This window comes from Egretta garzetta, unplaced genomic scaffold, assembly GCF_000687185.1.
Source record: "Egretta garzetta isolate BGI_Z169 unplaced genomic scaffold, ASM68718v1 scaffold1, whole genome shotgun sequence".
In the NCBI taxonomy this organism is placed as follows: Eukaryota; Metazoa; Chordata; class Aves; order Pelecaniformes; family Ardeidae; genus Egretta; species Egretta garzetta.
The window spans coordinates 1,023,214-1,043,703 of record NW_009258542.1 but is presented as its reverse complement, the minus strand read 5'-3'; the positions used below and the strand labels follow the sequence as shown (position 1 = coordinate 1,043,703).

Genomic DNA, 20,490 nt, shown 5'->3' with positions numbered 1-20,490 from the left:
AGCTGGTAACGGCGCGGGCTGGAGGGGAGCATCTCCCACCAGCCCCGTTCTGTGCAGCCATGCAAAGCTTGGCCCAGACCCCAAAACGCTGGGCTTTTGCCTAATCTGGGTTTTAATTGCAAAGGCCAGCCTCAAGGGGCAGATCTTCTGACTGCCAAACAAAAAAATGGCATTTTTTAGGGATTAGGTAAAATCTTATAATCATAGCTCCTCTGGAAAAGCCTTATCTAAATTTCTTTTTAAGACCAGCAGACCTGTTCCTGACTGCGGTCATATGCTGGGACTGGGGGTTTTACACTCGGCATTTGTGGTCCCAGCAGGGTGGGATGGCCCAGAGCTGGTGTGAGCGATGCCCTGGGTGGTCCCCAAGCTTGGGTCACCAACCCCAGGTCCCCAGGGAAGTTGCTGCTCGAAGCGTTGCCTTCCAAGCAGCGTCATGATACACAATTATTTTGTCTTTCCCTTCCTTGATACCTCCTGGGGCGGCTGGTCGGGGTTTGCATCTTTTCCATCTCCTCACAGAGCTGCGAGGTGCTGTTGCGTTGCTCATGAAAATGGGGAAGAGCCCTGGGACCCCCCTATTTCACAGATCTGCACATAATTTTGTCTGGAGGGCCAGAGGGTTCTCTGCCACGAGACTGCCCCCTTGCAGCAGAAGGTCAACCTGTGGCATCTGATGCAGATTGGGGTGAAATTACCCCAAATGTAATTGTTCCCTCTCCTGTTGAGAGCCACGGGAAATATTAAAAGGTGACCAGAGCAGGATTGGGGACAGCACAGCAAAAATGAGATGTCAGGTTCTGTGCCAGGGTGAAAAATGAGTTTGCTGCAGAGGTTCACCATGAACATGGTTCGAAGGGCGTGTGGTGGCACTGCAGGGTGGGCTGGGACCTGGGGAGAGGGGAAAATGCCAAATTTCTGCAACAAAAAGGCAGATATTCCAGCCAGCAAAGCGAGCTTCCTACTCCGGTTATCTGCCGCAGGACCCAGGGGCGTTTCTCCGCCCTGGGCCAGGCAGGGGGATTTAGGCAGATGTCTCCGGGGGTGCATTGCATTTTGTATTTTAGTCGTGGGGTTGGCTTCGTGCTCACGAAGAGCAGAGATTATTTCCATTTTAAAACAGAAACCGCCTATCTCCTAGTTTTCTTATTTGAGAAAAGATCCTAAAATTCCCAGTCTGTTGCTTGGCTAATTCCAGATGACATAATATTCAAAGTATCTTATGACTTATTTATTTTTTTTGGTGCAGACTGTTAGAAGGGTGTCTGTATTTTTGGTTTTTTTAAAAGCAGCTTTAATTTGGGAGTCCTAGGTTGTGCCTGCAGTTAGAAAGCTCCGTAAACTTCAGTGATTCAAGGGTCTGGCAAACATCCTTAAACCTGTTTCATGGAAAACACAGGCAGCGTGCTCAGTAGGCTCCGCAGATAAATATACTTGAGGCTTAGTTGCTGATGGCAACACATCTTAAAGCTAGCATATGTATACATGTGTATGTATATATTCCATAATTCTTTCCTATGTTGTGTTTAAATAATCCTAGATTTGTTTTCTAAGCATCTGCATGCTTCCATGAGGTATTTTAAGACAGGCGAAAAAAAGAACGATGCTTGTAGGCCACAGGAGCAGTGACCATGTTTTGGAAGGGCAGAGGGAAATCACAAACTTCCATTTCAGGCGAGATATTTCAGACTGTTTGGCCAAGAGGAAAAGTCCAGTGCCGAAGGGACGCCAGCTCCCCCGGTACCTCCGCTCGGCCGGCTCGGTGCTTTGGGCTCGCAGAAGGAAAGGGTCGAAGACAGTTGGTTTATCTGTTTTTTCTTCTGTGTGGGCTTTTCATATCCCCCAGGGTTTGGCATAACAACTTGTCAAAGCTAAGCTTTAGCTCTTTCACTTTTTAGTTGGCTCTCGGTCTATAAACTTTCCACAAATTGAACTTGAAAATTAAGCCAAATGTTCTCATAAAATAAGTCTCCAGTTCTGTGGCTAACCCCATGTGAACTAGTAGTCATACGTCAAAATATTTTCTACAGGCTCATCCATTAAAACGAAGGCAATTTGTCAGGCTGAGCGCCCTTTTGCTAACAGGATCGGGCGCCTGGCTTCCCTGTCCCAGCAGGGACGAGTTACGTGGTTGCTCTGAATCTGCTGCTTTGGGGTTACCGCGGGTGCGCTCCTCTGGGTGCTATCGCCCGCGTGGGGCGCGTGGGCGCTCACGGACGGACAGACGGACGGACGGCCTCTTCAAGAGGCTCCATGTTCCAGGCTGTCCCGCAGCTCCTCCAGCCCGACTCCCGCTGCCTGCAGCTTTTTCCCAGTGCTGCCTCTCGGGAGACTTTTCAGAAGTTTCTGCCTTTGAACAGCACTGCTCTGTTTGTGTGATTTGCTCTGGGAACATCTAAGGGTGCTTCTCGCAAACTGAATTGAATTACATCTCCCTCCAAGAGATCGAAAAAAGCACCTTAAACTTCAGCGGCACATCGCTTAAAAGACAGCTTGCTTGAAAGCCTGGGAAGGAACATACAGGCATTGCACTTTCATTGCTTTCTTAATTCCTATAATTAGTGTGGAGAGAGCTGCAGAGCAGTATTTTCTTCAAAGAAACTGCCTCAGACAAATATTGGCTAATGGAAATTTTACTTTCAAATAAAGCAGTATTTGAAAATACATTATGGCCATCGTGGGGAAATGGATGCAGGAATCAAAGGTGCTACAACAAAGCCTTCCCTGGGGCCGCTGGTGGAGCAGGCTGGGGTTTGCTGGGAGCTGATGTGCAGATCTCAGACTCGGCTGCTTGCTGGCCAGTCCTTTCTTTTTCGCCTTCCCCTTTCCTGCCTGCCGTCCCCCCTCTCCCCTTTGCTTTCGGCCGAGCTGCGGGTCCCGGTGTGCGTTTTGCTCTGTGGCTGCGGTGCAGCGCTCGCCCCAGCCCGCGCAGCCCCCGCAGCCCGGCTCTGCTTCGAGCATCTCTGCTCGGTCTGCATCTGAGTTTCTTTTGGGCAGAATTTCTCAAGCGTGAGCCTCGCCAAATTTTTTATGGAGACTGCTGAAAGCAAAATGATAATAAATTAGGTCTTTCTGCCACCTATAAATGTCACCACAGACGAAATATTTTAAAGAAACGGCCGAACGCATTCTTTAGTTCCTCTTTCTGCAGGCAGATTTAATTCAAAATCAAGGATGTAGCCTAGACTCCCCCTTGTAAAAGTCTTTTGACGAATGTGGGAGTGTTTTCTGAAGGCAGCGCTGGTTTCCAGCCGTACCACACAGGCGCTGAAAATGTTGAAAACGTACCAAAGCTCCCCAAGTCGCCCAGCAGCTACAACTGCCAGGGCTGGGAATGAGCTGGGGCGGGCGGAGGAGCGGCGCGTGAGTGGGGTTCAGATGGGGACCACCTCCAGGGGCGGCTGTCCTGGGGCCGGCCACCCCCTCCTCCCGCGCGATCCGATTTCCCAGCAAAAAGCTGACAGTTTCCCCCAAAGGGGCAGGAGGAAAACAGGGCTGCTCTCTCACAAAGACATCCTGTCTCCCTCTGAAAGAAGATCCTTGTGCCTAATTAACTTCATAAATTAGCTGGAGCTGTAACGCCACCACTTTAGCCTAAAATGGAGGTAACCCAATCTCCCTGGTCCTTTCTGCTGCCGTAAGGGATCCTGCCCGCCGATTAATTTGCCCTTGTCCGCTTTCTGTCCAGCTGCACGTTGGCTGTGCCCGAGCTGCTGTGCAGACACTGTTGACAGGGCTGTGGGTTTACCGGACAGTGGGGAAGGAAATCACGGGAGGAAGGAGCGGTATTTCATCTTTTGTTGTTGTCTGCACCGGTGCTTGGACAAACATGAACGCAAGCAGCCGCGTCCCCTGTGGAGGAGAGGAAAATCCCCTCTGGCTTCTGCCCACGCTGGGCTGAAGGGGTGGGAGTGGGGGCAGAGAGGAGGGAGCCACAGGCGTGGAAACAAAGCTGCCTGCTCTAAACAAACGCCCAAACCTCACTCCTGGAGACCCTGCCGGGAAACTCCGAGGAGCAGGGAAGCTTTATCCCCGCTTTAAGCACAGCTGGGATGCCTGTCTGTCTGCAGGCTGCCACGTGGCATCGTGGTGGCGGTGGATGCAGGAGAGCATCAGCGGCTCTTCAGTGCCATCAGCCTTCAGGTAGCAGCAGCGTGGATCTTCGCCTGCCTCCCTGGTGGCTCTGCTGTCGTTTGGAGGAGCGGTGCCTTGGTCAAGAATGGTTTGTGCAGGCGCGTTCGTGTGAGCTTGAAGGCAATGTCGTCTCTATATGACAAAGCCAAGGCTGAGCCTGAGCTGCTCGTTGAGGACCACAGGGAAGTTGGGGCTCTTCCAGCCCATTCTGGTTTGCCCCCCAACCACTGCTTCTTCAGATAACGACACCAACTAATCACCTCTGTCCAACCTATCTACAGCTTTGAAGTATGGCAGCCCAAGATGAGACTTAAAATTAGGTGCCTTTCTGTGGCTTTAGTTATGTTTGACGTGATAAAAAGTGTCTTTTGGGTGTCTTATGAGAGCCAGGCTCTTCCCCGTGTGTAATGCTAACGTGGTACGAGTGCCTACAGTCTCCATCCTCGGAGGTTTCCAAGCCCTGGTGCATGGACCTGCTCCAGTCTCACAACCACCCCTTCTCGAGCAGAAGGTTGGGTTGGAGACCTCCCAGGGTCCTCCCCGAACACCTCAGGGACTCCGGGCACAGCAGGGGGTACAGCCCGCGGGGAGACTTGGGAGAGCACGGGGAATGTTACAAATAGAAGTGGAAAAAATAACCAACCAAAAAAAGGTGAATCGAATGTATTAATCCTCACTGCATTTGATTAACGGGAAAGGAGAAAAGGCTGTATTTTCAGCTTGGTTGCAGGCAGAGGAATTGAGGTTGGGCCAGTAAACTGGGAGGGTTGTCGTGCTCACACCTCCCAGCTGGGCTGCACTGGGAGGGAGTGTGCAATTGGAGGAGGAGGATTTTGCTGGTAAGAGCTGATGAGGCAAAAATGTTATTACAAAGTGTGGAGTTTTCAAGTGAAAAAAAAAAAATTAAAAAAAAAAAAAAATAGAACAAAACCAGAACTTCTTTCGATAAATTAAAAAAAAAAAAAAAAGAATAGAACAAAACCAGAACTTCTTTCGATAAAGTTGACCAAATTGGATCATTTCAGTATTGCAGTCTTTGGGGTTTGGAGTGAAACGTTCCGATCCGCTCTCTGTAGCTGATGTTTGCAGAATACTTGCAAAACAAAGCAGCACAAGAACAAATACACAAAAGGAAATCGGGCAAATCAAGTAAATGCAGAAAATTATTATGCAGTGACTTTACTCACCCTTTATTCTCAAATCACTTTTGCTGGCCAAAATAATCCTCATTGCTTTTCCCAATGTGTATGACTTATGTGGGCAGGTGTTAGTTCTTTACGCTGCGTGAAGAATATTTGCACGATACAAAAATAAGGGTTTTAGCTTGTGGTGCTGATGAAGGTTTAAATAAACGCTCTTTGTTTTTTGTTAGGATTTGAGTCTGGAAATGGCCTTCTATCAAATTATGCGAGGAAGATTACTTAGCAGGAATTAATTTTTTACGGTGCGGAGTAGCTTTTCTGACCATTTCCAGAAATTACTTCAGAAGTAAAAGAAACTTTTCTTCCTTCAGAGGGCTGGCAGTAACAGCTTGTGGGGTGGGTTGCTGCTGCCTGTCCTGTAATGAGAGACCTCCTTGGCTGTTTGCAGAACATTTTTTTGGGCAGGGGGCTCACGTTAGAGAGAGACACGTGGGGCAAAATAGCTCCAGGCATCCGTAGCCGCCCTTGCCGCACTGTGAGCAATCTGGTCGTCGTCCCCTTGTCGACTCCCTGCAGCAGAATCTCTCTGCCAGCAAAAGGGAGTTTGGGTTTTAGGAAATAAAGCCCCAATTCCCCTGGCCCTGAGCCCGAAGCCAGGCTGCTGCGGGCTCTCGGGGCCGGGGCGATGAGGCCACGTGGGGCTGGTGCTGCGGTGCCGGTCCTCCAGGAGGGGCAGAAGGTTGGGGAAGCCCTCTCCTGGGTTCAGGGTGACGGTGGCTGGCAGCAGGGACAGCCTTGTTACTTCTTGGTGAGCTTTCCTGGAGCTCCGGCTTCCCATAACAAGGCCACGCTCAGCTGCCTACGGTAGGTTTGAGCTGCTTATGGTTGGCAAACCATGCTCAGCAGCGAAGCAGGGCCACCCTGTGCACAGGATGTGTTTACCTCAAATATTTGATCCTACCAAACACCCCCCAGCTGATCTGGGGGCTGTGATCCCACAGGGACTTTAATTGCCTTCGTTTTCCAAGAATCCCATACGGTTGCTGGGGTGGCAGATGGGAGAGTTTTCATTTCTGGGGGACGTAAGATGGCAGTGGATTGAATGCCAGAGAAAAAGGAGAGATTGCTGGAGGACTGTTGAGTTCTCCTTAATTGTGAATACAATTTGTTGGTGACTAATGCATCCAGACTTGCAGAATTACCTCACATATTAGACGCAGTGGCACGATGGAAAAGATGTGACTAAGATGCTGCCTCCTGATTTACCAACACTTCTCTCCTAAACTGCTGTTTGGCTTCCTACTAGCACATTCCAACTTTTCTGTTTAATAATTAAGAGCTTTAATACAGTTTGAAAGCACTTGGTTCAACATAAAATACGCCAGCGTGATTTTTAGTCTGCCGAGAGCCTTTTGAGCAGAGGGGAAGCAGGAGGGGGTTATGAACACAGCAGAAAATGCGGCTGCCAAGCAAACGGTGGAGCGAGGCGGAACATGTCGTGTCCAGGCTGGGTGCTGTGAAGGACCCAGAGACACATTAGTGTGGACCCGTGGTTCCACTGCCCTGCCCTGTTTCTTCCCACCGGTCCCACTTCCAGTGCCGGTGGGATGTTTCTGTAAGAGCGGTGACGGATGGGTTGGTAACTCGCTAGTGATGCTACAGATTCTCTGTTATAAACGAGTTGTGCAACCGTTAATGAAATGCTGTTCCATATTAAGATGGCACGATGCTCCCATCGCCTGGATCCTGCCCGGTGGGGAAGACATGCCAGCCCTTGCTGCAGCCTCCAACGCTTACTCATGCTGAAAGTGCATCCATTCCTGACTCTTTGCTTATTCACTCAGCCTTTCTCCAGCATTAACATCAGTCTCTAAGCTTCTTGCCAGAAGGCTATACCAAACCAGCAATGTCATTGCATCCCTTTGAAGCATCAAGCATCATCTGTCTGTATTTGGAAACGGAAATGTCTGTTAAATGGGACAACAAAAACTCCGGCTCTCCTCCCCAAAGTCAGAACTTTTCCCATTCTCTCTTTTATTCAAGCGGAGAAGCTTTTAGATGGTTGATGAAATTACTAAAGCAGGGAAATATTTTTACATATTGGGAAATAAGCCAAGCGGCAGAGTGACAGGACAAACCAGTGCGCTGGGTATCTTCAAGATTACAAAGAGGGACACGTCCATATTATCCAAAAGAAGATTCTGTAATCTGTGCTCACGGAGACAGAGGAACTAGTAAATGGAGATGTGGGGAATGCCCACGCTGAAGAAGCTGAACTTTTCTGGGCCTGTTTGGTCGAGTGATGTTGGCCACAATGTATTTTGGCTGCTTATTTCCCTGAGTGAGTTATTATTTTCCACCTGAATGATTATGCAGCAAGATAACTCCTGGGAGAATGACACTGGAGAGAGTTTTAGCATCATTTTCCTTGCATTTAAAGTACCAAACAGAGGAAGAATCCTGCCAGTCTGAAGCCCTGTGAGCTAATGGCCATGTAGAGGGTTGTATGTGGTACCATCACTAACCTGCCGGAGCCTGGGGAATTGCTTGCTAGAACCCGGCCAGATCTGCGCTCTGAGCTTTGCTAGGACATGCAGCGTTGCATGAACTTCATGAGCTTCTCAACGAAAGGCTGCCTCCCATTTCATTTAGCCAACAGAGCTCTGTCCGCTGGTGAGCTGCAATCTTGTTTTAGCCCTGGCATTAAATGGTACTGTAATTGGTTTTGGGTTTTTTTCTGGTTAGCTTTGAGAAGAGCCTTATGTTCTGCAGCTTTGTTTCATAGGAACAGAACAGGGGTTATAGGGTTGGGTGGTTCTTGCTGTATTTCAATGTAGTCTGGTATTGATAATGTCAGAATGGGAATATTGTTGTTTATTCTTGAGGTGATTTCATGAAAGGGCTTTAATTCATCAGTAGACTGTGCCCATTCATAGCTGTTAGATGTTCTGTGTCAGAAATAGGCCTGAGTTCCACAAAAATAAACAACAAGTTGTAAACATTTTTGAAGTGGAACTGATGTCCTCTCAGCCAGAAGAACAAAGCAGCAGAAGCTGTCTGGAAACCCTGCTGAGAATAACTCCTCAGACCTGAAAATGCCTTGAGGACTTGAGCCCTGTAAAGAAAGTGCCAGAGGCAGTCTGGGCGGGCAGATTGCAGGGAAGGGGGATTGAAAAGAGACAGGTTATGAGAAGGGATGAGAAAAGAGATTTTTTAGCTACAGCAACGGGAAAGGAGACAGAAGGCTGGAAACAAGAGTTGCTGCTTTTTTCGCATGTTCGGGCAGCAAACAAAACACCGGAATGGGACAGGCGGTGTGTGTAGCAGGCACGGGGAGCAGGGAGGAGGATTTAGCTTCTAAATTCATCCCTAAGTCTACTTGTTTGCTGGAAGAGTGGGATTGGCAAAGGGGCGGACAGGAGTTGAAGGCGCAGGTGCCCCCACAGCCGGCAGGGCCACGACAGAATGTCCTCCCACCCCCTGCTCTGTCCAGGGCCGCTTTGCCTCCTTGCTGGGTTGCAGTCACGGCCGCTGCTTCCAAGGGGCACGGATGGACCGGCAGGGAAGGCGAAAGCCTTGGGACGTTGTTGGGCTACGGACTCATGGAGTTCCCTCTGCTGCTTCTGTTGGGGAAAAGTCTGTACCCACCTTGGAAGACTCTAATTTTAGCCACTTCTTTGTTTCCTGCTTCTGGTATTTTTGGTTCTTAGCGTTTTTTTCTCTGTTTTGTTTCCCACTATGCACCCAACAGGAACAGCCCCTCGCAAAGCTCTCCAGAATAAGAAGAAGGAAAAAAAAAAAAAAAGGTCCAGATGACATTTGCTTTCTGCAGGCAGAACTGAAAGCAGGCAGCAGCCAACATTTCCCCAAAGCCTCTCACCACCTCTGCTCTTTCCATGAGAAACAGAAAGGAAATTGGATCCTACAAGAAAATGATTTTCCAAAATGCCAGAGACCTCAGACTAGTCCGTTTGCTCTCGTGCACTGACTTCTCCAGCGAGGCAGGACTCAGGTCCTGCAGTCACATAGGCTCAGAGAGGTGATACTCAAGCAGTATCTTGAAAATAAACACCCGTATTTGATGGAAGGGAGATGAACCCTATGTGCGCATCGTAGCCCCGTGGTCTGTAGGTGCTGGGGAGGGCCAGCTCAGGCAGGGTCCTGAAACCTCCGTTTGCTCTTCTTGAGGAAAGATGCACGGAGCAGGACCGCGAGGCTGCGCAGCGGTAGCTTGGTCCACGTTCATCTCTTCTGTGAGCAACCTGGTTGAAACAGGATGGTCTTCATACTTAAAAATCCACGTGCGGTTGTTAGTTAATAGTTCTCTCAGTTGCTATGGTGGGCATGGAGAGTCTTTTCTTTGCCAATGATCCAACGAAACCAAAATCCTGCTCCAAATTATTGGTATCTTCTTAGATAGATGCCGGCCCAAGTGCTAGTTCTTGCTGTAAGGCTTTTTTACTGCAACGTCGCAGAAATAGCTCTCTTCTCTGAGAATCATATCAATTGCATTATGCACTGTAATTAGTGCAGCAGACTGTGCAGTTGGTGGAGCGATGACAGAACCGACTTCATGAGTAGTGAGAGCTGCATTCTTTTAAAATGATTTCATCTCAAAAAGTGCTTTGGGAATTTCTAGTCCCGGAGCCCTGGGTGGTCAGGTATTCCTTCCGTCGTGCGGTGAGGAGGACCGGGGTCGGTAGCAGAGGTGGTGGCCATCCTGCGCTGCAGGCACACCACGGCTGGCACACCCAGCGAGATGTCCTCTTGCATCCGGAGCCCGCTGCTCGCAGAGGAGGTGGGAGCTCTGGCAGAAGGGCTGGTGGTTGTCAGTGGCTGCTCTCAGGGGGACAAGCCCAGCCACGTTTCGGTCAGTAGCTCATCGCCTTCTCCAAGGCCCACCTTGACCATGGGCCAACCTCCTCTTTGAGAAAGGCAGTGCTGTGCCATTTGTTTGCCCTCTCCTACCCTGGCACAGGGCCTTCACGGTCCATTAGAGCCTGCTGCCCACTGGGTTTGTAACCAGCGAGAAGATGGGCTGATGGCTGGAGGTGTCCAAGCTGTCTTAGGACTCATCCTGCCCTGCAGACAGTTCAGTGGAAGGGAACCTCACTGGAGCTGGGGGCTGGAGGCCGAGAGGGCTGCTTCCCAAGGTAACGCTCCTTGCCTGTAGAAAATCCATGCTCGGAGCAGGTAACGTGCATTTGATGAAGAACTTCTTGAGATCACCAGGATGGAGGAGTCGACATGAACATTGAGAGGCCATGGTAAGATGAAAGGCACACCTAGCAGCTCCTCTGCCTTCCAGGTGATAAACCCACGCATTCATATTCCATTTGCCATGCAGACTTGTGCCGTCTTGGAGGCGCGCTGTAGTAGCTTAGCTGTATAGAGCACAAGAACATTGCATACAGGTATTACAACCAATGGGCTCTGGCTTCCAAAATATTGGTTCGTCTTGCAGTACTAACAGTGAAGGAAATGTTCCAGTCCCTGCTGCCCAGAGGAGAGCACTCTCTGTGTCTTCAAATGCACCTAACATGCTCTCTCCATTAGAGGGCAGAAGCATGCTTATGCACAGATAAAATAAAAGCAAATTACCTGCCATTATGTGCTATATAGCTTGTTGTATCAAGGGAAGGTAGGACATCATCACGCGTGGCCAGACTACACCTGCTAGAAAGAAAAGAAGCAAGAACTGGTGCTTGAAGGGTTAATTTCTGCAGTTTGGGCTAACTTGGTGGTCTTTGTAGCACCTCCTTCTGTTTAAAGTTGGAAATAGATTTAATATATGGTAAGTACCAATGCCTAACAGATTTCTTAAAGACTGATACAGGTAATTACTCATTTTTTGAAAGACTGACAATTTTGATGATAGAAAAATGCAAAAAGATTGTTTCTCATTAGTGACAATTATTAGGAGAACATTTGGAGGATTTCTGTTAATAGCCTGCATATGAACTTTCCCTGTTTTACAGCCCTCTTGTGAAAGTCGTGATGCTCTGCTGTATCCCATTTCTATATGCATGTAATCCTCTGGTGTAATAAAGGTATTGCCCGTAATTACAAGGGGAAGTCCTTAGTTTCTGTTGAATTCAGTGACACGGCTTCTGTGAGGAGTAAAGAAGCCAAGAGTTTGGCCTTAAGCAGATACAGACCTCAGAGTGGTTCAGGCCAACAATTTAACCTTCTTTAGTGTCCTCTAGGTGCCATTGCGGTGGTGATATTTATGGCATGGACGCTTTCCCCCTAGAAATTGGACCAAATCCACAGACCTATCCTTTCAATTTTGAGTTGTCACCATCAGAGAATGCCAGGGAGCACCAGCTGCCAGCTTCGCTCATGGGCACATGGAAGGGCACACAGGAGCCGCCGGCGAGAGTCACTGGCCTCTTGGCAAGCGCTGGCGCTGGTGGAAGACCCAGGTACCCAGAGATGAACCTGGTGCGGGCGAGGAAGGCTTCAGGGTTTTGGTTGCACAGATGCATGACCTGGAGGGAAGCTGGTGCACCAGGAGTGATGTTGTAGTTTTAAGGAGCTAAATTGTAACTCAAACTGAGTGGCAGATAAATTACAAGAAAACACAAAATTCAGGATTAATCATAAATACTTTCTGGAGACCCTCTTGGATATTGGGGGAGGTTCTTTTTCTTTCAAATCATAGAGGTTGAGGTTTTATATTCGGCTTGAAATGGAACATCCATTTGGTCTGGTGGGACCCATAAAACGCTGTTACTGCATGCTCTGGAGCACCCCCCTCCCTCTATCCCTTCCCGTCCCTCGTGAGCCCCCACCTCAGGGATGGGGATGAGGATGGGGACAGGGATGGGGATGGCCTGGGGGTTGGCTGTGGGGTCGCACCCTATCCCCACCTCATCACAGACCTGTGTGACCAGAGGTACCATCCCTCTCTCAGGAAAAAAACCATCAATCGCGATGCTTTTACAAAACTTCTTGTTTTTGCAGAGGCATTTTCAGGTTTTTCTGGTGTTTTATCAGGGACGGGGTTTACAATCTGAATTAGAGAATACAGATGAGTTGATAGGCATAGAAACAGTAGAAGATGAATCAGACTGAAATTGGTATTTAGTACAATAATTGCTTTTTGGTGAACCTGAGGATGACCTAAGTCAAAGAGTTTTGAAGGAACCAAGCACTTCTCGCGTGACTTCTGCACGCATTTACAAGTTCAGTAACTTGACTCAACTTCAGGGGCCAGCAGTGGCTTGGAAGTGAGGAATCAAGAGCACTTTGCACGAGGCAAAGAGGAGTTCTTCAATGTAAAAACATGGAAAATAAATCCATGAGATTTTTGTGGTGCTGATGGTGTAAGCACGGCAGGAGCCCTGGAGCACTGGCTACCTCGATGCGAGCCATTTGCCCTCTGATGCTGCTGGCCCTTGGGGGGGGGTGTGGGCTGGGGATTTTCTCCTGCTAGTTGTCTTCAGAGGGATGATAGCATGGAAACACCAGCCCTGGCTGGCTCCATCCTGTAGATAATGAACTCCTCTGGGTTCACGGCCTCTGAGACCCGTTTGGTTAGAAATGTAAACACGCGGTTGTGGCCGGGCACCATGGATCGGGGCCCAGACTCTGACGCTGCACCAACTGACACACAAAAGGGGGCTCCTTGCAGGCATCATTAACATCCAGAAATACCATCAGCTATTTCTGGCAGCAGTGGGGAAAATAAAACAAGGCAGGTAAGTGGCTGGGCTGCTGGTGGTGAGCAGCGAGATGGCCCTCCGCATACGGGGTTTTGGGCTCACTGGATGGGATGATGGAGCAGGGGTTAATTGGAAGATCCAGCTCTTGTCCAGAGAAATGCAGATCTGGCCTTGAAATGTTTCCCAAGGTCTTGGCACTTCATTTTGTAGCTGTGTCTCATGCTCTGAATATTCCCAAGGCACCCGCTATCATCGGATGTCGTCTGACTGTCTCTTGGTTGCTGTTTGTTTCTGTGGTTGCATGTTGATAAGGTATCTGGTTATGTCTTGCAGCCCTCAGAATCCAAGCCCAACGTCACCCCTCTCACCGTCCTGGCCCATGTTCTCCGCGCCATCAAGTCCTATGCCCACCTCCTCTACGTCCAGCGACTCATCCCCCATCAGGTCTGTTGCAGAATTCGCTTTGCTTTTCATTGCTTTTGCTATTTTCTGTTTGATTTACTCGGTTTCCCCCACTTCACTTTTCCCTTTGCATCCTGCTCCAACCCCCGCAATGCAGCTATCTGCACTCGGCAAGAGAGGAGCTTTCAAACGCCTCCCGCCCCCGGGAGACCCTTTGAATCCCCCCCTGAGCCTCCTGGCAGGCGCCCGCTGGCCCCTGTGGTGGTCACACTCGCCATGCTCGATGTCGCTGGTGGTTTCTGTGGTTTTGCCCAGCCATTTCAGCTGCCTGCAGTTTGCTTTACTCCCCTCTGCCGCAGGTAAGACGTGTACTGCCTTGACGGGGGCTGGGAGGGATAACAAGCCTTTGGAAAACGCTGCGATTCCTCATTTTCTGGCCGCTTCCCTTTTCTTATCTGGAACCTAAGGCAGGTAAAGGACATGGTGGGGCACAGACATTTGCCTGCTGTGTGCCTGTGTCTCAGGCGCTTGGGCATCGCTGGGTAAATCGGTGCTGAAAGCTACGCACCAGCGATGCCAAACGCTGTGAGCACGCTGTGAGCAGCGTTCGGGACCTGCGCTGCAGGTCCTGGGGGATGCTCACGTGGGGTGAGCCAGAGCGGCATCGCCGCTGGTCTGCGGGCAGGGTTGCCCTTGGGCAGGATTTCTCTCCTCCGAGCCCACCCCTGGCAAGAGGCCGTTGTCGTCCCCGGCAGAGCGCGGCTCCCAGCCCCTTGGCAGGCACAGGCACGCGGGGCCGGGGCAGCAATCCCTCCTCCGAGGGAGACACGTCAAACCTGTTTGTTCGTGACAGGCACAGACCGAACGCTTCCCCCGCACCTACGGCCATACAAATGCTGCCTGTACCACGGCTGCCTGCTTGGCAGCGTTATTTATTTGTTTTGCTACGCGTCTGCAAAGGCTGACAACAGTGTAATACCAGCTGAGCAGCCTTCCTCCTCTGGGGGAGAGGGGCTCATCATTCCCGAAACCGCACAAGGGCAGACGGGTGAGACTCCTGAGTGCTTTGCTGGCCTTGTGCCATGCTCGGAGGCAGAAGCCTAACGTGAGCGATGGCTGGGGTGCAGCAATTCAGCCCCTGAAAGCCCCCCAGGGCTTGGAAGGGCACGGCCGCAGCCTGGAGAGCAGCCGGCGGGCGAAGAAGCAGGCTAGGGCTGCTGGGCTGCAGAGGTCATTTTGGGGGAAAAAAACAACAACAACTGGAAGAATTCAAGGTAGTAAGCCTGAAAATAACCCTTGTTTTTCATCTGACAGCCTCCCCAGGCACTGTGCGTGAGCGGTGCCTTCCCGGCAGCGAAGGACCCTCTCTGGAGCAGGAGGAGTGTTTGCCCATCCTTTTTTTTAAGTGTTTGGCGGCTGCTCGTGTCAGGCAGCTGGAATTCAGAGAGGAGAGACCTCTGCTTCAGGGCTCTCTTCACAGCAAAACCAAAACCGTTCGCAGCTTCCCTGGTTTGTGGTTTCTGTGTGAAGGTGAACCGCTTTCGCCACGAGGCGAGAGTGTGCCGCTCCCCTGGGCTCGCTCGGAGACAATTCAGACTAAGTTTAAGTCCTCAGAAAGATAAAAGTTGGTGAAACCACAACTGAGAAGTGGTGATGCCGCCTTGTTCCTTACCCCGGCAGCTCCTGGGGGCACTTCCACCACTTTGCTTGGCCGTACTGTAGCCGAGCAGCCTGCTGTGGTGCAGGATGCACCCGGCTGGTTGGGTGGCAGGTTTGCACCACCACTGTCACCATGTCCCAGCTTCCCACCAGCCTTCCTGGAGCCCGAAGCCGGACAGGATGGGTGGGAGGCTCCGGGCGCAGGGGACAGCTCCGCGTGCCTGCGCTTTGCTGGTGGGGTCCTGAGGTCCTTCATTTTCTCCCTGCGTCTGCCGGCGATTTGCTCCATTTCTGGCTCTCTCCTGCTCTAATTCGCTCCCCTGCAGCGTGGGCACACTGACACTTCCCCAGTAAAATCTAATGGTGGTTAAATCTTTTTTATCTTCAGGTACAGCCTCTGAAGAAGTGCAGCAAATTCTTCACGGACCTGCTTGTTTTTCTGTTTTGAACTACCCTTCCCCAAGTGCTAATTCTCCTTGTTGGTTGCAGCTGCGCTCGGAGAGCGATGGGTTTGGCAACGAGCGGGGCCGGTGAGCAGCGGGTTGCTGCCAGCACCGGCTGCGCGCCTCCACTCCGCACCGGTCCTCCGTTCAGTTATGGCCCTCCAGGGACTCAGAAAACATTTCCACTGCGGTGAAAATTGGGGATTCATCCCTGAGAGCCTTTAGCCTCCTCTAATGTCTTCCTCGCTCTTCCCCCAAGCAGCATAACCCCGGACCCTTGTAGAGGGGTAGAGGTCCTTGGACCCCTCTTCAACATACACCACTTGCGTGGACCCCTCTTTGATGCTGTGAGGAGGGGCGTGCTGTTGTGTGCGAGGAAAGTATTTTTTATACCAATACATGCTTTCTTTTTGCAGCTCACCGCTGCGGAAAGCCCGAGCTTTGTACGCCTGTAAAGCCGAACACGACTCGGAGCTCTCCTTCACGGCAGGGACCCCGTGCTGACCCAGAGGGAGGGCATGGGGCAGTGCTGGGCGCCTCGTGGGAGTGGGATGAGCTGGGCTCAGTTTTCAACGCGATGTTCAGGCTGCAGCTCCCGGCATGCCGGGATAGCGGGATGGCGAGAGCTGTGCCCAGTGCCGTAGGAGCTGTGCTTGCTCCGTGCCCGGCACTGGGCTTCCCCGGAGCTGAACCCAGAGCAGGGTTTGCTGCAGAACAAGGACAGAGAACGGTGAGAGGGCGAGGGGACATACCAGGGGTGCTTGCAACACACCATCAAATTAGCTTCCTTCTAATGAGCGTGGCATTGCCTGTTGCTGGCAGGCACCCACCCTGCCTGCCAGGGAGGCGCTGCAGGAAGCAGAGCTGAGCGTGCTCCCCTTAGCCCGGGCTGTAGGTAGGCAGGAGGCTTCCCCTCCTCTTCAAAATGAAAGCTTTTTCTGTAACAGCATCTCTCATCCCATGTAACGTACATGTGAGGTGCTACAGAGCCAGTATTAACAGCAATACGAATAAAGCTGCAGAGAAGGACACTTGGCTAGTGTTTATTTTAGCACTGGGTTTTGCAAATTACTGGTTTTCCTCCTGTGACCCAGGGAATGATTTGGACTTTCAGTTCCTGGGTTTCCTTTCCATCATACTTTTAATGACTGTCCTATTTCCACCACTAGAAATCCCATGAAAGAAGAAAGCAGAAATACTTGAAACACAGGCATTAAATCCGAGGTGTATCTTGCCTTGCATTTCGTACCCATGCTGAAAAGAGCTGATCATCCGGCCCTCTTTAGGATCAGTGTGAAAACCAGCTCTTTGAGATCCTGATTTATTTCATCCTAAGGGAGACATGTAAAATAGGAGTGGTGGATAGGTGGGATTCCCCTCCTCTGCCCCGGCGTAGAGCGTGGAAGATCACTCCGGCAGAGATGTCCACATCGCCACCTCCAGCCGGGGTCAGCGGGTCCCGCTCCCCGTCCCGCTCATCGCCCTGCCTGCGCCCGTGGTGTCCAAGCCGCCAGCCCGGGGTGACGGGTGTTTTGGCCCCGGCAGTGGAAGTGGCCACACATAGAATCATAGGATCATAGAATGTTTTGGGTTGGAAGGGACCACTAGAGGTCATCGAGTCCAACCCCCCTGCAGTCAGCAGGGACACCGCCAACTAGATCAGGTTGCTCAGAGCCCCATCCAACCTGGCCTTGAATGTTTCCAGGGATGGGGCCTCCACTACCTCTCTGGGCAACCTGTTCCAGTGGTTTACCACCCTCATTGTAAAGAATTTTTTCCTTATATCTAGCCTAAACCTACCCCGATTTAGTTTAAAACCATTACCCCTTGTCCTAACGCAGCTGGCCCTACTAAAAAGGTTTTCCCCCTCTTTCCTATAGGCCCCCTTTAGGTACTGAAAGGCCGCAATCAGGTCTCCCCGCAGCCTTCTTTTCTCTAGACTGAACAAGCCCAACTCTCTCAGCCTGTCCTCATAGGAGAGGTGCTCCAGCCCTCGGATCATTTTAGTAGCCCTCTTCTGGACCCGCTCCAACACTTCCATGTCCTTCTTGTGCTGAGGGCTCCAGAGCTGGACGCAGTACTCTAGGTGAGGTCTCACCAGAGCTGAGTAGAGGGGCAGAATTACCTCCCTCGACCTGCTGGCCACGCTCCTCCTGATGCAGCCCAGAGTACGGTTGGCCTTCTGGGCTGCCAGGGCACATTGCCGGCTCATGTCCAGCTTTTTATCCACCAGCACCCCCAAGTCCCTCTCGGCAGGGCTGCTCTCAATCCTTTCTCCCCCCAGGCTGTATTGATACTGGGGGTTACCCCATCCCAGGTGCAGGACCTTGCACTTGGCCTTGTTGAACCTCATGAGGTTCACACAGGCCCACCTCTCCAGCCTGAACATCCGCAGGGCAAGAGGTGGGGGCACGCATGGGTGACTGCATCCGTCTAGATGAGAGCTGTGTTTCGGCAGGTTGGTAAGGGAAGGTGCAGCCATGCGTGGAGGGCGTGCAGGCCTTCTCCAGGCTACGCTTGGGAGTGCAACATGCAGGCTCTGATCCAAAGTAGAATATAAAAGGGAGAAGTTTGGTGAAGCACGGCGTCACCATACGTCAGTGGCGGGCGGTGGAGCAGGGACGCCCTGCGGGGCCTCCTGACCGTGCCGCCTCCCTCCGGTGGGCACGGACCCCTAATCCAAATGGAAGGGAGAAACCAGTGCGGGGGTGACCGACACTAGCATTTACCATATACAGAGACATTCCGCAGTGGTCTTCCGAGTAGGGGAGATTAGTTTCCAAGTATCAGCACCAGAAATATTCTCTGCAGTTGCCATAATGTTTCATGCAGGAGATGGAAAAGTAATGTGTGCTTTTTTTCCTCTGGATACCGAGAGCTGGAATAGGTGGGCTCTGGTTAGTCAGATTTTTGGAGGTGATGTTAATGAACATAGACTTTCTGTTTCCTGCATCAAGGGAAACAGACTGTCCCCCACGGAATTGAGCAGCTCTGTTTTAGATATAATCCCAATGTAAAGAAAAGACTTTTTGCTACTTTCCAAGTAGTTCTTGGCTTTTATATGTTAAGCGTTGTCGTTTGGGAAACTGCTACCACATGCACTGGTTTTGCCCTGGGATATATATGAGGATATAGCAGAAAGGGGAAGAGATTGAATACATGTGAATTAAAGAAAATACTTTTCCTAAGCAGCTCCATAGATATCTTATAAATAAACACGGTCTCCCCTTTGAGAGCCCGTGGGAATTAGAGCAGCTAGGAGGGGAACGAGTTTGAATTAAATACATTGTGTTTGCTAGTTAAAAATCAATGGATTATTCAAGGGAAAAAAATATACAGCATGTTCTAATCACTTAGCAGCGTAGCTGAGGCTCACGTTAGCGGGGGGAAGCAAGTTAGAAACACTGCTTGGTAGAAATATGATGATGATGAAGGGGTTTTATAAAACCCAACAAAAGCAAATGGATCTTGGAAATAACTTAGAGACAGGTTCTTGTTTGACTTCAAGGTTCTCAGAGGTTGCATATGGCAGAGCAGCATCTGGGTCCAACTGGGAAAGTGGGGTGCTGTTACCCACACCGAGCGGCACCCACACAGTAAATAGCACCATGTTTTGGAAGGCCCATTTAAACTCCGTGGTGTTGTCCTTTTATCTGTGAGACCTGGATTTCCAGCAGAACTTGTGCGCTTGATGGTTGCATGCCCTTGTCGTGACGTTAAAGAGGAGGGACATCCTGGGTCCATGGGGGCCTGAAATCGGGGAAGGTGAGAGGCGTGGGCCGGGAAAGGGATGCTCACCTGGGTTTTTAACCAGCAGTCGCTCCTGAAATGGGAAACTCCATGTTCTGAAGCAGTGAACCTGAGCTGCTGCCGACAGATGTTGAAGTTTTATGCTGCCTCAGGAAAGCTGCGTTGCATTTGTGCTCTAATTCTATAATAGAGACTGAGATTCTCCTCCCTATCTGCTCGTGTGTTCTGCTCTGTCTGACAGCGCCTATGCAGAAATAAATGGCTGTCTTTGGGATGTAAGTGATTTTTTAAGGCAAAAGCAGTTGCTGGAATTCACGTGACTTTTGGTTGAAGTGCTTTCCCAGTCCGTTTGCTGAGACCCGAGGGCTGAAGACACAGAGACACACACCCTCCACTTACAATTTGTTTTCTCTCGGTGGCCCCTGTCTGCTGGCAGGACACGGTGAAGCCTTTACTCCCACCCCAGGGGAGGTAACCCAGTAGCTCTGGATGCAGTTTTGCCCTTGGGGGCTTTCCTTGCCGGCTGGAGGTGGCATTTTTCCTCTGAGCAGACTGCCTTAGCCTTTGGTGATAGAAAAGCCCCAAGACTTGGGCGTGAGAGGGTGTAGGCATGGAAAAAGAAGTTGGCACAAGTGAAACATGAAGATGGCAAACATTTTAATCTAGGAGCCAGAACACCGTGGCTCTTAAAACCAGTTCGTTTTCTGTGGTTTGAATTCTTTTTCATTACTACATGAGTACATACGATATTCCTCCGCAGGCACCCCCAGTAGCGATGGACTTTGCCACACTGGTGGGGACTGGTCTTTCCCAAAGTGTGGAGATGTTTGGGCTTAAACTACTTCTGTCTTTCTGAATCTTTCTCGCCGGTCAGTGTCAGTCGTGAGTTTTGCAGAGAAAACGGCCATCCTGCGATAGCTGGGGCTGCAGCAGGAGAGGAGGCACGCAGAGGGGCCTGAGCCCTGCTCCTCCGGGCTCTGCTGGTTTGATACGCACAATACCTGTGTTTGCCATTGAATGAAAAAGACCCCGTTTTTAAACATTTGTTTTCACTCTGACTGTGGGGGGGCCTTGCTGTGGCCCGTACCTGCGGGCTGGGGGCTGGCTGCCTGCTCAGAGCCCAACCCCACAGCTCTGCTCTTGGGGGGGACGTAGACCCCGTGCGGTGGTCGGTGCCGTGTCTGGGGTGCACTCAAGGAATGCGACCACATTTGTACTGCGATGTGAATTTTCAGCACATTTCACCCCCACCCCCCCCCCGCTGAGCGAGGGCGAGCTGGGGCAGGGGGGTGC

At 50.9% G+C, this 20,490-nt stretch overlaps 1 protein-coding gene across 1 annotated transcript in view; it reads left to right on the top strand.

Annotated features, from left to right (window-relative positions):
- ARHGAP26 (Rho GTPase activating protein 26) overlaps positions 1 to 20,490 on the top strand; it is a 152,385-nt gene that overhangs the window by 130,646 nt on the left and 1,249 nt on the right. Inside the window, exons 22-24 of the mRNA XM_035902657.1 lie at positions 13,277 to 13,387; positions 15,864 to 15,942; positions 20,201 to 20,210. Of these exons, the coding sequence (XP_035758550.1) occupies positions 13,277 to 13,387; positions 15,864 to 15,942; positions 20,201 to 20,210 (200 nt within the window). The remainder of the gene's footprint in view (positions 1 to 13,276; positions 13,388 to 15,863; positions 15,943 to 20,200; positions 20,211 to 20,490) is intronic.